Genomic DNA, 16,053 nt, shown 5'->3' with positions numbered 1-16,053 from the left:
TCTTGGACTAGGTGGAAATTTGTTTTGCCGTAAATGAACATGTATCACTGATACTAACAAAACTGTGGGTGGTGAGAGAGAGAGTGGGTGACATATCCATGTTTTTAGACTTTCAAAATGTGTAAAAGTAGTATTAGAATACATTATCTACAAATGTATTGGGGATAACATGTGCTATGCCTGATAAGTATTGTTAAGTAAACAGTCGTCCAGAAGAAAGCAGCAGCCTAATCTGACGTTCTGACTCCTTTCTTTCATTTTACTCTTACTATCCCACAATCAACATGGCAACCCTGACTTCTGAAAGTCAAACTCCAAAGGCCAATCACAAAGCCCAAAATCGGACAGAAGGCGTGCCCTGTAAAATACAGCTGACATCCTTTGGTTTATAGCACAGGGTGTCCCGAACAGGGTGGATAGTATGTTTATTAAAGAAAAGATTTAGACCACTGAATTATATGAGCTCACAACATTTCGTCTTGCTAAGGAAAATTTCAAGTATAACGCCACATTTCAAACTCTAGTGCTATTGCATTATGTTCAAAGAAGCTTTACTATACGAAACAACAGCAACGTGCAACGCAGATGCTAAAAACAAACGCCTCCACCGGTGAGCAGAGACTTCCCTTTGACCAATCAGCGACGGCTATTGATGCAAGTGACACACTCCCGCCAATTCCGACTAGGGAGCGCGAGGCAGGCAGCGGGGTACACTGGAGTATGTGGGAGATGCGGAAAGAGGATGCGTTATGTTTTATGTGAAATAAATAAGAAATACATGTCGTTTAAATAACCGCATACTATTTTGGTTCGTTGTTGGGGCATTCTCGCAACCTGTACCGTTGTTTTACCGTAGAATATCGCAAACTAGAGGAGCCCCGGCTTAGTGGTTGGGATGTTGGCGGCGGAAAACCACCCATCTGTGGACGGACATCTGGCAGCATCGACTCCCCGCAGAAGAGGTAACTTTAATGCTAGCTAATGCCATTTTTTTAGCAAGCTTACAGATGGTTCTATCAGCTTGACTAAATGTCTATTATTATATTATGAACGCAGCGTAGTCTGAACTACAAGTTAGTGTCCACAAAAGAATGACAAAGACAAATGTCTGCTGATTTTGCAACCTCGTTTTCCTACCGACATCAGTTAACGTTAGCTAGCTAGCTAAGTTAGTGACATTGTTACGAGGCAAACGTTAACTAATTCATATTAAGTCAGCGATAACTTTCCAAACATTACAGCTAGCTATGTACAGCTAACTTGCTGCCCCGGCTTGCTAATGTTATCATGTTACCAACGCTAAGTCGTTAACTTTAACGTCAAATGAGACACACTAACGTTACGTTAAAGTAGGTTAGTCCTCAAACTACCATGGTTCTCCTGTCACAAGGCTGTGGCCTTAACATTAAGTTAGGGTTAGAGAGACTTTAGCCTGTTTACCTAACGTTAGTGGCAAACTTGGCTACACGGCTTGCTTGCTCTGTTAACGTACCGTTGCTATGTCATAGCTATGGCCCATAGGCTCTGCCCCGAGAGGTGCCTAGCAGTAGCTCATTTTGTTAGGTTAGCAGACAAGCTAATCGCATTAGCATTCGTGAGTTGGTTAACAGTAGCACCTCACATAAAGCTGTTTTCTGAGGTGGAACTCCAGAGCTGCTCTGTTGTCTTAGCTAGTTCTTTCACAGACTCACGTTTCTTGTGGTTATAGTAACTTAACGTAAATGCAACAATTCTCCCCAGTGCGAAGTTTTAAGTATCGTTGTCTGGCATGCATCCTTTGCCTGACAGTCCTATAAAGTGTCTGCTCTGCGGACTCGACCGGGCCTACAGCACCTACTAACACACCGGTTGGCGGGAGAGCAAACCAAACACAACCATTTCATGTATTGTAACACTGTAACGTTAGCACACCGACGTTGCAAACTAATGTGACATTTAATGCAACACCTTAACCAATAATACTCTGTGCGTTTATGCTGTGCGATAGACTTTCACGTCAATACAGGGTGATTGCTCGATATACTATGGCATGGGGGTTATTACAGTAGTAAACTAATATCGGGTTGCTGTAAGCGGAGTCTTAACCGTAAATAAGTGGCTTGGTTGTTAATGCATTAAATGTGTGCTCCGTGTCTATGTTGTTGCTATTTTGAAGATAATTCAAATGAGTTGTAAACTGAAAGCTTTATTGACAGTGGTTGTTATTTTAAGTCCGCTTTGTGTTTTCATCAGCAACAAACAAACTTCAGTTGTTATCAGTTCCACAGTTGTCAAAACTTGTTCTTGATGGATTTGCTGTGACCAATATAACAACCCGGACTTTATTCCAAATGTGAATATTTCGAAGTGAAATTTTTGGCGTAAAGTATTATTTAATGATATTTGTTCTTTTCAGGCATGGATCGTAAGTCAAGTAAGAATGCTAACAAGAAACTTATCCAAGGTAAATATGTTTAATTTTTGACACTCAAATGTCAAATGACACTGATCATTTGAATACTATCCATTTCTTACACACCTTACATTTACATTGCCTATTAATGATTGCTTCGCCTTCTCATATGGTTATAGTTGCCATCTACTGCAAGAGACCTACATTTGTTAAACCCTTCAAATCTGTGTCGTCACTAACATTATTTTGATCAATTAACACATTCATGAACTTTTACAAATATTTTTCATTTTTGATGTGCTCAGATTGCATTTTGATGAACATCTTTGTGATAGATCCATCATCTGTTCTTCATTATGCAGACAGATGCAACACAACAGCCATTATAGTGACACAGTTTGTTTTTTACTTTTCCTTCAGCTCGTCTACCGTTCAAGCGCCTGAACCCTGAACCTAAAGAGAACCAGCTGCCTAAACGCCCCTGTGCACATGCCTGCCCTGAATCAGGAGTCTCAGACAGGGAGAATGAGTCCTCTGCACTCCCTGTTCACAATGGACCACCCTTGGTTAATGGTCGCGGTCCCCTTGATGGTTTCCTGAGCCGTAGGCGCCCTGTCCCCTCAGATAAGAACATGGTTATAGATCTGACTGAGGACAACACTTCGTCTCCCGCAAAGGGCATTGTGTCACCTACTCCCGCCTCTCCCTGTCTCCTAACAAAAGACAAACATCAGGGCAAAGACAAAACTGCATCTTTTGGGAAATCCAGCAACGTTGATCACACTCCTAAAACAGACACTTCAGACTGCACAGTAGAAAGCGAAGATGAGGATGAGGAAGAAGATGGTAATCAGACGGCATCTATTTCACAGCTTGATACAACGCAGGATTCTGAAAGTGAGCCAGAGGAGCAGGATGAGTCAGAGAACGTTTCCAGTTTAGGAAACAGGTCTATGCTGTCAGCTTCATCTGTCAGCTCCACATCTGAAAGCTCACCAGAGATGCCCAAGACTGATGACCCTACACCCACTAGTACACCTACAGTATGTACATCTCCCATTGCTTGCTTTTTATTAAATCCCTCTTAGGGCTGTGTAGTATTAACTGATGCAATATCATTGCATCACATTTATCAGTATTCCTAAGAGTTTGGTAATGTATCTGGATACATCACACACACACAAACAAATGGTTTATCACAAATTACAGCATGGTAATACAAAATGTGATGGAAGTAGTAGTTTTTTAAATGATAAGCTCTTAGTGGTTTAGTGATTAGAGATTTTGATTCCTTTCTACTATTAATAACATTTGTAACATGTTAACTTGATCATAATTTCTAAACATAGAAAACACATAACAATTGATTGATCAAAATTAGTTAATGAATGCTTTAGATCAGGGGTCACCAACATGGTGCCCGCGGGCACCAGGTAGCCCCCAAGGACCACATGAGTAGCCCTCAGGCCTGTTCTAAAAATGAAATTGAATATTGATATTATCAGTTTCCCACCTTGTTAAGTTGTCGTTGATAATTATTGTGAGAAATCATTAACATGATCAGTGTCTTCACATAGATGAGTATCATTAATTATTAATAATCATATATAACTATCACTAATCATTAATAATCATATATAACTAAAGGCAAACTGAGCACATTTGTTATTTCAGAAGAGTGTATCAAACTGGTAGCCCTTCGTATGACTCAATACCCATGAAGTAGCTCTCAGTTTAGAAAAGGTTGGTGACCCCTGCTTTAGATTATTTCTCCCCCCTCCTCTTATCACATTAGACATAGGCCACATTTGCAAAGTCAGATATCTGTTAAACTGAGACAGGTACCGCTGTTAATAATGTGACAACTTTTTGAGGATGTCTATATATTGTAGATATTTACTCACAAGAATATTTGTGAAACAGTATAGTACAATGCCAGTGTAATAATTTGTCAGCTATAATGCTAATCAGTGACAAGGTTTGATGACATTTAGTCAAACACAATTGACAATGATTATCAGTTTTATTTTTTTAATTTTTCCCTATCCATATAGGAGCCAAAGACCACCCCCAAGATACCATCAGATCAGAAACAGATCAAAAGACGCTCCTTGAAGGTGGAACTTTTGATATATACACTGCACGTTCTTGTTTTTTTAGGTGTCTGTTTATTTACATAGTTTTAAATACAACCTGATGTGTAATGTGTTGTATTTCTCACACACATTGTCATTTATAAGTAGAAGAGAGAAACTGATGAAAGTTTTGCAATTTATAGAGTTTACAAGAACAAGAGGAGAGACTTCTGCTGCAACGGGAGAAAGAACGGCAGAAGGAAGAGGCCAAAGCTGCAAAAGAGAAAAAGAAAGAAGAGGCCCGCAGACTAAAGGATGAGCGAGAAAGGGAAAAACGAGAGAAGAAAGAAAAAGATGAGCGAGAGAAACGAGAGAAAAAAGAGAAGGAGGAGAAGGAAAAGGCAGACAGGTTAAAAGCAAAAGAGGAGCTAAGGAAATCAAAGCTAGAGTGAGTACTGGTTCATGTTGCTCTTAAGTCCAGACTTATCCAATTTCAATGTTTTCAGTTCCATAAGTCAGAGTTGGTTAAAAATGCAATTACATACACATAGATTTATTTATTTATTTTTTAATGCTAAGTGTTTCGCTTAAATTTGCTCCAGGGCAAAGCTTGAAGAAAAGCGGAAAAAAGAAGAGGAGAAGCAAATTAAGGAAGAAGAAAAACGGTTGAAAGAAGAGAAGGATGTAAGTTTTTGTAGTAGAGCTAGGTAGAAGCTAGGACTTTTGTGTTTCAGATTTGTAATGGACCATTTTACTGAATAGCCTGTTAACCAATGTGTATCTGTTTACAGCGCCTCAAAGCTGAGAAAGCTGAAATTACACGTTTTCTGCAGAAACCCAAGATCCAACAGGCTCCAAAGGTTAGTAGATATCACACTATAATTTTTATTTTTGTTATTCAGGTGGGTTTATCCCTCTACAGTTTTTTTCATAACTACAGTGCTCATTGGAGCTTGCAATTATCTTAACATAACTTTTAATGCATAACTAAAATTAGCTTAAAGGTTGTTTGCTTGAGTTGCAACACATATCACTTCTACACTCTCCTTAACTAAAGATAGTCAATTGGATTATATAATACATCACTGCAACTTTGCCGTTTCAGACACTTGCAGCTGCATGTGGGAAGTTTGCACCATTTGAGATAAAAGAACACATGGCTCTGGCACCACTATGTCGCGTTCAGTGTGAGGACTCTGTTCTGGAGGAACTGGACCGTTTTTTGTTGAACCCTGGGGATAACTTGAATGGACTTAAAGACTGGATCAGTCGGGGACCCCGCAGCTCAGGACCCACCAAACCCAGAAAGACAAACTCACTCAGGTAAAACTGGTAATAGTGGCAATTCAAATTTGTGCACTCTGTTTTGCCAGTGTCCAGTTTTGTGTTATTTTTTTGTTTTGTTGATAAAAAATGATACATGACGGTAATATAATGACTAGGAAATACCAGTATGAGCTGAATCAAATTACCATTGAATCCCAACTCCCAAACTGAGTGTATCGGCTGATTCCGGAGCTCTTTTACACCAGATTTAAAATCTGTATAGCCTCTGTGTGGAACTGATAAAGATCATTCTACTATGTGTTAGTGTGAGGCCGTAACCCATTTTTTTCCCTATAACTGCAGACATTCATACACTATCCTGTTATGCAAAGTTTGACTATTATATATTATTTTTCAATTTAAAAAAAAAAAAAAATAAATAAATCTTGCCATTTTTAATGGCAAGCAAATTTGTTTTCATAGCACCTTACAACAAGGCAATTCAAAGTGCTTTATGTACGACACAACTGCAGTGCAATTCTGCAGTCGCTGTCTTGTATGTATCCATAAGGCAGGAGGAAAAGGCTTTACTGAATCTAACTACAAATTTATTCATCTCTACACAAAACCACTAAACCTGCACAGTATGCACAACTGTCTTTTTCCTCACAAACCAAAACCAATATGATAAACATCATAGCTTCTCTATAGTGATTAGATCTTCATTAGAACATCACTCGTCCTTTTTCTCAGCTGTTCTCATTTATCAAGCTTTGTTAATCCTTTTATAAAATATCTACTGTTTTCGCAGTGAGTGTATAACAGTAGAAGGGCCACCAGATGGTGTGCCAGATCGTAAACGTTATGGATCCATGAAGCTTCTGCAGTTCCATGCAAACTACCGTCCAGCCTACTGGGGCACCTGGAGTAAGAAGAGTTTACACATTTCACCTCGCTGCCCCATCAGACAAGACAAGGTATAACTAATTTGAAAGGCATTAATCTGTTCGGTTTACTAGTCCCCCTTCAAGAGATTCCAACTGTACTAAACATAAAATACTTTTTTTAAGGCTAGATGAAATGGATTATATTGACTTGACTGAATTTTTTTGACTATATCCAAGTATTGTATTTGCATAGCTGTGACACTAATCACCGTGTTCTGTCACCACAGGATTTGTTCGACTATGAGGTGGACAGTGATGAAGAATGGGAGGAAGAAGAACCAGGAGAATCCCTGTCACATAGTGAAGGGGTGAGTTTCATTGAAGGGTCAAAACGCATGCATGTAACCTTTCCTCTATGTAGTTGTAGTGGAGCAGTAAGAGTAAAGTTTTCAAAGTTTAGTAAAGTGAAACAAATAAGACAGTCGAAGACTAAACCAAGTTAGGTTTTTGTATTTTATTAAGATATATTTGCAAATATAGGAGGAACAGTTTAACAAAAAACACATCAGCTCAGTGTGGAAAGGTTCTTCAAATGAGTGAACAGAAACTCTGAGTTTATATGCACAATGAGTAAAAGGGAGTGACAATCACACATACTACTAAATCTCAAGAGACGTCATGGAGCCACTTCATCTAATCCCCCCCCCCCAGTTACATCTCAACTGGCATGGGAAAACTAGAGATAGTTTTAGGGTGACCTTGTACCTTTATCGGTTCAAACAAAGCCCATACGTATTTGTCTCCAGACTTGATGTCTCTGCTTAAGTTAGTTAAGCAGAATCAGAATCAACATGTGGGAATGAGGTAAACTCTCTTTCAGTATTGTGAGAAAATGCAAAGCACAAATAAAAACATAAGAAGATAAGGAATCATGCTTGAATGTAATTGTTGCCATTACATATTATCTACATCATTGTCTTGTATTATAGTTTAAAACACATGCAAAAGTACCTCTATGTACACTTGCATCTACAAATGGTATGTAATCAGCACTATTGCCAACCAAAGCATACACTTTTAGATTTCCCATGTCTCAGGCAGCCACCAGTTTCCATTTCTATCAGTACACGAAAATGAACTTGTAAGCAGAGACTATTTTATAGAATAACCAATTGGCAAACATGGATATTTTGAAAAGGACAGTGAGGACTTGGTTGGTCCATTGAAAAATTTGCTATTTGGCTGCTGACTCTACAACTTTGAACACATCAAAACCAACAAAGAGTTTATTAAAACAGTCCCTGGTTGCATACGCATGTAATGCTAATGTAACTTGGACAACAAAAACATTGGCATGATGTTTGAATTGGTACCTTAAAGTGCTTTTACTCTAAGTATGGCTGACCTTTGTTAGTGAATCTGCATCACACAAAGTAGTCGAATGAAATGTAATATCTGAATAATTAAAGCCTATCACTAAGGATTTTAAGAGTGTTGAACAAAAACAACAGAGGGAAATTGGCTTTTAGAATTTTTGTTAACTTGTGCAGGCTACAAAGTACACACTGTTTCCGTATCATATTTATCTTGCATCTTCCCCACAAGGAAACTGGTATGAGAGAAGATGATGATTTCAGTTTTTTTTTTAAAGACTGAACTAATCAATTTCAGGAAGATGAGGAGGAAGGAGGTGAAGATGATGATGATGATGACGGCTTCTTTGTTCCTCATGGCTACCTTTCAGATGATGAGGGGGCTCTAGAAGAAGAGGTATGGAAGGAGCTGCTATATTGGTTGTTTTTCAATAAATTTTTTTATTGGGTCTCCTAAAGGCTGTGGTAGGCAGTATATTTTGGGCATTGTTGTGCAAACATTCCATAATAACCTTTCAGCATATTGTAATTCAAGTGGTCTGACAGAAAACTAGTTTACAGGCTTTAGAAAATCTAAGATCAGAGAGAGCGAAACTTTAATCTGACAGACTGGAATTTTCTCATTTTTAAATACTTTTTTGTACGTTTTGTTTCCTGTTTGCGTCACTATTAATACACATTCAACCTTGCAGGAGGGTGGTGACCTGGAGAAGCAGAAACTACGTCAGAAAGTGAAAGCAAGGGAGTGGGATGAGCTGATGTCCACCAAGAAGAAGATGAAGGTGCTGGACCCAATGGTGAGGGGCTGCGTCTGGGAGGGAGAAGGACCTGGTTTGCAGCTCTTCCAGCCTTTTGCTCTGTGTCTGGTCGAGCCTTTACCCAAGGCAGACACCAGCCCCAGCCCAGAGGAGCTTTCACGGAAGAGTCAGAGAGAAGCACAATGTAAGTGTGTGTGATGTGATTCATTTTGATTCAAGTTAGAAAATGATGACCATAGGTGATGATCCATTGGGGAGTCGACAGGCGTGTTAAAGGTGTCGTTTTATTTACGCGCGTGTGGCGTTCTCGCGATAGTACGGCACGTTCTTGCGATAAGACGCCACCTGGTGTATGTTTACATCCGCTGTATACAGCGTAGACCTACACGTGGATCGCTCAAACTGCGTACAGAAAACACGCCATTTGGCTTTAGGAAAGTGGCATGTATATTTACGCAAAGTCATGATGCCATGTTGGGCTGTGAATGCCTTGAGTTTTTGTGGGTTGTCTTGCTCTTAAAACTTTACAGTGCCAGTTGCAACTTTTTCCCCCCGACATTTTCAATTTGTACATTGAGTATTTGACAAAACATTTTTTTTTTTTATCAAATTCACATTGTATTGAAAATGTTACGTTGGTTTGTCTTGATGTGGGATATCTGAATTGGGGGTAACTTATAGTAATTTTCTCAGAAATCCTGTGTATTATGGTGCTACAAATTTACAACAGTTATGTATAATGTATGCCAATATAGTGACCATCCACTTTTGGTAGTGGAATGGTGGTGCTAAAGTATGAGACACTGGTTAAATAATTACAACCCACCTATGACTATTACAATCAATATCATTTGTCACTATTATCATTACATAATAATAATTCTAATTATACAAATCTCATTGGGCCCTTTTTTCTATATAGTAGTAATCTGAGTTTACTCTGTTAATAACAAGCATTTGCAGTTTGGTTGAAAAAGTACACCTGTATAAATGATAACCCTTTGTATAGAGGAATCAAAATTAAATTCTGTGGAAGTTGGGATACTTTGTATAGTTTGTCAGTTATTTAGGGTTTCTAACAATTACTTTAATGTTTCTTACAGTGTTTCCCACAGATTAGGAAGCAATTTGTGGAAGTAGAGAGAGAGAGACTCTGTCCTCATCTCCTACTTCAATGCCTAACAAATCTCTCTTTCTCTCCCCTGTCTTTCATTGGTTGAAGCCTGAAAATACTGTAAAACAAATTAATAACAATTAATTACACTGGTCGGACTTTTGAGCTCTGTTTCAGACTGATACCTCCGGTTCAGGCTGGTTCTCATCCTCAACACTTGCCTTTTTCAGTCGCGGAAAATACTTTTCAATACTCAGCTGGATTGAAGCAGCAAACATTCAGTGTAAGAGTAAAAAATGACATAAGGCTAACCCTCACCGTAACCTTAAACGTAACCATTGCCGCTGTGCCTGGAAGGTGACGTTTGGGGGCTTAAAAAAAACCCGACACCGCGTGGTGGGAGGAACTGTGTGTGTATGTGAGCGAGATACAAGTGACAGAGAGACGGAGGAGAGCAGGGAAAGGAAATGCAGAAGAACGTATTTTAAATAGCGTTTAAAAAAAAAAAAAAAAGAATAATAACAAAACGTAATGTGCGGCGGCCGGTGTTGATAGTGAGGCGGACCGCCACACAATAGTCTGTGTGGGAAACACTGTCTTATTCATGAGCTAATAATGCATTCTAAAAAACCTAATGCTGTTTCTACCACAGTACTTGGCCAGCTTCTGCCTCTGCTGCACGGTAACCTCAACAGCAGCAAAGTGATCATCACAGAGTTTCAGGAGTTCTGTCGTCAGCAGACCTCCTCCTCATCAACCGCTCCTGAACTGTCCAGCCCCCAGAGCCCAGCAGAAAACACCCCCACCAGGTGAAGCCACACTATTTGGTGATAACAATTTTCTGTGTAATGTGATTTTAAAAAAACTTTATAAACTATTTAAAAAGGACCATTGTCTTTTAAAACAAAACAGTATTATCAATATATAAGTAATATTCATCAATTACTGACCAAAACGACCAGGGGGTGATGTCACTGATGCCATGTCCATTATTTCTACAGTCTATGGTTATCTACAAAAATGTTTGCCTATCAAGTAATTAGTTTCAACAACCCACTCTATATCTTATTTAGAAATACATCTTTTGAGTTTTATGTCTATTATTAAAATAACTTTTCCCCGCTCCCTTTCATCAGAATACAGGTCAAGCGCCTTATAAAGAGCAATGCTGTTTATGAGAAGCGATCAACCTACAGACGCTGCTGCTGGTATGTGCACACAGAGGTCCTGTCCCGTTTTGGGCAGGAGGCTCTTCCCGTGCCCTGCCAGTGGACCTACCTCACCACAGGAGCTCGAGAAGAGTCCCGTGAAGAACCCCAGGCAGCCACAGGCTCTCAGGGAAACTCTCCCACTACACCACAGACCTCCTCCACCACGTCTTCATCCTCCAACAAAAGAAAGAGCACAGGCAGCATGTCAATCACCAAGTTCATGAAGAGATGTACTGACCCTGAGCAGGTAGAGAAACACACTCTTAACATGTTTTTACATTACCATGCAGACTTTACTGCCATATTTTTGTTCTTTGTGCACCCTTTTTGTCTTCAAAGACTATCATCTCATGGAAATATGCGTTTCACATGCTGATTGTAGCCTATTATGATCTCAAATGGTCTTAAATCCCTGTATTTGGCAGATGGAAGCAACAGAGGCAGACGGTTTTCAAGCTGACACTGAGGAAGACGACGAGGAAGACTGTGTCATCATTGCCACACAGAATAGTGAGTTAAACAGGAGCAATAAAAAGCTGATTGTCAACTTGTAACGTTTACTCAGAGATTCAAACAATTAAAACATTTTTCATGATTTTTAAGACTCATGCTCAAGCTCATATTACTTAGACCAGCTAGACGCATACAAAACAAATTAGACATATTTTCCTAATACAGATATGTTTGTGTTGTCATCGTTATTAAGTTACTCTCATTCACTTTGTTTACTGGGAGTTAAGCTTGATGTACGTATGCTTCTGCGGCGATGCATGTATACATCTCTGAACATGCGCAAAAAAGGATGTTGTGGTTAACTTTAGGTCGAGGAGGAGCCAATGTGCACCTCCTAAATCTCAATGTGTTTGGCTGACTTGCATGTCAAGCAAGCTGATTAGTTAATCCACCTACTGTCGGGAGGTGGGTTCAAATCACAGGAAAAAAAAGAAAGAAATGTTATAGTAGTGCGTAATGAAGAGTACAAGTATAAAACAAACCGCCACAATAACCTCTCCGCACAACCCCTTGCGCACAATCACCTAAACTTGGGGAACCATGTTCCTCTCATTAGACAAGTGGATTGATCCCACTGTCATGTCTTTGTACAAGGACTGGGAGACCGTCCAAAGTAAAAAAAAAAAATAAAAAAAAATCCGCCTACCAGCACATCTTAAGTGTACTATTGTGCAGAGTATCTTTGGCTACGCTAATCACCCCTGCAAGCTTTTATTAATATACAGATACAATGGCAGTATTCAGGCAGATTCCAGTTAAAAAACAAGTTTGGCTAAGGGCCCCTGCACACTGCCTGCGTGGCGTGAGCGTGTCAGCTGCGTGGCGTGTCCGTTTTTATTTGGCTCCCATGTTAACAGGTTAGAGGTTGCACGGTGCCTGTGTGACACGTGCGGCCAAAAACGCATTCATGCTAGAAATGGGACCAACGTATATTTGTCACGCGACACGCATGCGTGTTGGAAGTGTTTCCAGGCAAAAAAAGAATACAAAAAGTTTATATGTAATTTTGACACAAATGCATTTACCGGTAATAAATGACATTTTTTAGAACCAAATATTCTGTAGCCTATTTTGCCGTCAATACTGCCGACGTTGTCTTTGCTGTAATCCCATCCGTATATATTTATGTTTAACATGAAGTATACTACTGCTTGAGTCCAGTTAATCAATGGGAAAGACGTGTACAGAGAAGGCTAGCAGCAGCAGTGCCGCGTCAGACACGTTTCTGGTGTGCAAAGACATAGAAAACACCACGCTCACGCCACGCAGGCAGTGTACAGGAGCCCTAAGGTTCAAATTCTTGATAGTATCCGGTTTAAAATGTTTTTTTTTTTTATTATTCATTATCTAAATGAAACCTAATTAATTATTACTCTATTATTCTAGTCCCAACGAGAAAGAACTCCTCCAGCGAGGGAGACTGTCTGATGGAGGTCACCCCCTCTGACACAGCTGCTCTCCCCGTGGCCTGCGCTGCTCCTACACTCGCCACTGCCTGAGGACAGGATAGGCCGTCTCCTCTCACCAAGCTACTCCGTTATCCTCCTACATATCTCCTTCCTGATTCTGAACTCTACTGTGTCCAAGACAGAATCAAGTCTTTAATCAAGATGGAGCAGCAAAGCAGCACACTCTGGTACAGGCAACTCACAGCTGGTGGCCTCTGCTCAGTATTAAGAGTTCCCTCTCACCTTTTTTTTTTTTTTTTTTTTTTTAATTATATATAAAGGAGTCATGAGTCATCTTGCCTGTAAAATGTTGTGCAATGAGGAGTGTCTGACTTGATTATTGAGGGCAGTTTTGTCCATTGTTAATTAACTATCCGTCTGATTGATTTTTGCATTGAAGTTTCAGTCAGGTGTGTTCAGCATGGGTCTCTTTAAAGTCTCTCAGCTGATTGGGTTGAACAGAGGGAGCGAGAGCAGCATTGAAATGCCCAATGTTCATGAGAAGAAGCATCCAAGACATCAAAAACAGCATTATTTACGGTTCTTGAAATGTTGAATATATGACATTATTGGATATCTTCTAGTCTAAATGTATATAGTTCACCAGAATTAAGAGTAAGGAAATGAGAGGCTGAAGTCATCTGTACATTTCCCTTTGATTTCAATAGGTGCATTTATTCTGCAATTTCTAACTTGGACAACTCACTGGAGTAGTTGCTAGATCTGTACTTGTACAGTTAGGTCCACTGTCACAATGTTTTATAAATATGTATTTTCTGTATTATTTTTTTTCAAGAATACTTGAACAGGATAAATTCATTAAACATGAATAAAAGTATCGCACTTTTATATTCCACTCATTCCTCCTACTATTTAAGAATATAGGAGATGCTGTAGTGCCTAAGGTGAAAACAGTGACTGCAGGTGTAATAAGGTCGTTTTTGTTTCTTACCCCAATCGAAGACTGTCCAACAAGAAGTATTCAACCCATGAAGTCAATATTTAGTAAAGGCATCTTGCAATTTTGGCAATTTGACATTTGGTACTAATTAAAGGGAAGATTTGTTTTTTTTGTTTTTTCCTTGAAAGAGCTGCTCAAGTGATTTGGGATGTGAAAGGTTGGCTTTTTATTTTAATTTTTAAAGGTCCTGTGACAAATCTTGATGGGTTTGCTGGATTACTGCTCCAGGACAATGGACCTTTCTCACAGCAGACATTTTGACTTGTCATAGTAGGAAAAGCACGGCTGAGATTGATAACCTTAACGATGGCTCAGTTCCATCAGGTGTCCCAGTAAAATATTTCAGAGAGTCAGCGTGCACAATACCAGGGCCTCTAAGTGGAATGCAGCCATCGTTAATGGGTTTGAATACACCTGTGCTTCTCCTATGACTTGTCACCATGTCTACCGTGAAAAAGGTCTATACAATTGTTTGGAAAACTCCCATCTCATGGTTTCCTCTGCAGAAGGTTGTCCTCCAGGATGAGTGTATTATGCTGCAGTGTGGTGGGGCAGGGCCGGCTACACGAAAGCTTTCACACAAAGCAGCCCCCGCTGGGATCCATGGTGGAAAAGGTGTATTCCTGCTGATCTGTAGAGTAACAACGAACTGCGTTAAGCTTGGAAAAGCTCCAAAATAGTCTAATCATACAGTAGAACCATTTTCCACTTTAGAAGACTGTTCACGCTTAATGGCATGCTGTCAATTGTGTTCATTTTCAGAGACCAACTTTTTACTTTTTTTTTTTTTTTTTTTTTTTTTAAGTTGAGTCTTTTTGTGTCGTATCAAATGTCAGTCATGCACTGAAACCTCATGTTTAATTTGCAGGTGTTGAAAGTCTTGCATTGTTTAATAAAACATTTAAATACCCTAGAACACAAAACATCATTCAGTCAAAGGGCTATTTGGGGAAGTAAGCATTGTATTGGTTCTTGTATATTCACTATGTTGTGTGTTAGTTGTAAAGCAGCTTTCCTTCAGGTAAAGATTGAAGTGAAACACTGACTTGCCTCATAATTCTTTATATTAAACAAAAGTAATGCAAGCAATCTCTATTACAGGCAGGTTAATAAGCAACAGAATACAAGTCAGACCATCTGGACAGATCACAACTGCTAACTGTTTTGAATAAGGTTACAATGCTGATAAACCATTTAAGTCCTTCCATTGAATACTGGTGGAAAGGCAGAATGAGGTGGCAGAGAAGTGCCTCAAAAAAACGCACATTAAATTATAACCTGGCAGTTATGTGTTGTTTTTTGGTGAGCCACTAATAGTACAGGTTTAAAGTAGTGAACATTTTTTCTGTTATAAACACTTGAGATCTATTTGTGTACAACTCACTTGGGATGTATTAAACATAAGCAATGAGAGGTAGGTCGTTGTCATCCTAACCAACCACAAGCGACTATAATTAGCTTTTACAGATTTACCTGGTATAGATTAATGTAGAGCAAAACCACTACCAAAATAAATGTATTAACCTTCATTGGGGGGTGTTTCGAGGAAAAGGGTTGATCTAAAACATTAACTGTAACAATCACAAAATTGTGGGATAAATTAAAACAATTTTGATTTCTCATTGCATTCAATGGACTGGTATGTATGTGCCATGAACTGCATTTCCATGTACTCCCACCATGTTTGAAATATATACCCTTTTTATCTCAAGGAAATGTGTTTGATGCAAACAAAATACAAGACTCAAGATGAATTAAAACTACTGCTATCAAGACAACACGAGTCCATGCTGCAGAAATGTAATTCATACCTGCCTGCATGCCAGAGCAGGTTGGTTACATAAAAGTTTCTGCAGTGAGCCTATGCAATTAGTAGTGTGGATAAACATTTTTTGGTTGTGGCATTTTACATTAAGGGCATTTTTTAGTGTTTTATAAAGTTTTAAATAATCCCGAAAAAATTGGTAACATACAAGAAAATATTTCTGTATAGAATCCACCATCACATTGTCAGCACACGGCTTGTAAATCATGTCTGTTTTGAACCTCAATTTT

At 39.2% G+C, this 16,053-nt stretch overlaps 1 protein-coding gene across 2 annotated transcripts; it reads left to right on the top strand.

Moving 5' to 3' along the window:
* Positions 1-671: 671 nt before the first annotated feature.
* Positions 672-15,043, top strand: chaf1a (chromatin assembly factor 1, subunit A (p150)). Of its 2 annotated transcripts, none has more exons than XM_028587384.1 (16): positions 672-962; positions 2,396-2,443; positions 2,813-3,429; positions 4,447-4,509; positions 4,671-4,915; positions 5,070-5,151; positions 5,259-5,327; positions 5,573-5,790; positions 6,545-6,710; positions 6,908-6,988; positions 8,292-8,390; positions 8,686-8,935; positions 10,518-10,674; positions 11,002-11,323; positions 11,502-11,586; positions 12,976-15,043. In XM_028587384.1, exons 1-16 carry the CDS (start codon positions 896-898, stop codon positions 13,086-13,088), a joined length of 2,682 nt encoding a protein of 893 aa, XP_028443185.1. In that variant the 5' UTR covers positions 672-895; the 3' UTR covers positions 13,089-15,043. The 2 variants fall into 2 exon arrangements, with proteins under 2 accessions (XP_028443185.1, XP_028443184.1); XM_028587383.1 differs by having other exon boundaries at positions 2,813-3,435.
* The last annotated feature ends 1,010 nt before the right edge of the window (positions 15,044-16,053 follow it).

The sequence above is a fragment of the Perca flavescens genome, chromosome 9, assembly GCF_004354835.1.
Source record: "Perca flavescens isolate YP-PL-M2 chromosome 9, PFLA_1.0, whole genome shotgun sequence".
NCBI classification, from domain to species: Eukaryota; Metazoa; Chordata; class Actinopteri; order Perciformes; family Percidae; genus Perca; species Perca flavescens.
This window is presented reverse-complemented; position numbering and strand designations above follow the sequence as displayed.

What these genes read in the sequence shown, in the direction of transcription:
- chaf1a (XM_028587383.1), top strand. Translation starts at nt 896, where the DNA reads ATGTTGGCGGCGGAAAACCACCCATCTGTGGACGGACATCTGGCAGCA. An exon ending in TAACAAGAAACTTATCCAAG is followed by an intron (nt 2,444 to 2,812) that starts GTAAATATGTTT and finishes CTTTTCCTTCAG; the next exon opens with CTCGTCTACCGTTCAAGCGC. An exon ending in CATCATTGCCACACAGAATA is followed by an intron (nt 11,587 to 12,975) that starts GTGAGTTAAACA and finishes CTATTATTCTAG; the next exon opens with TCCCAACGAGAAAGAACTCC.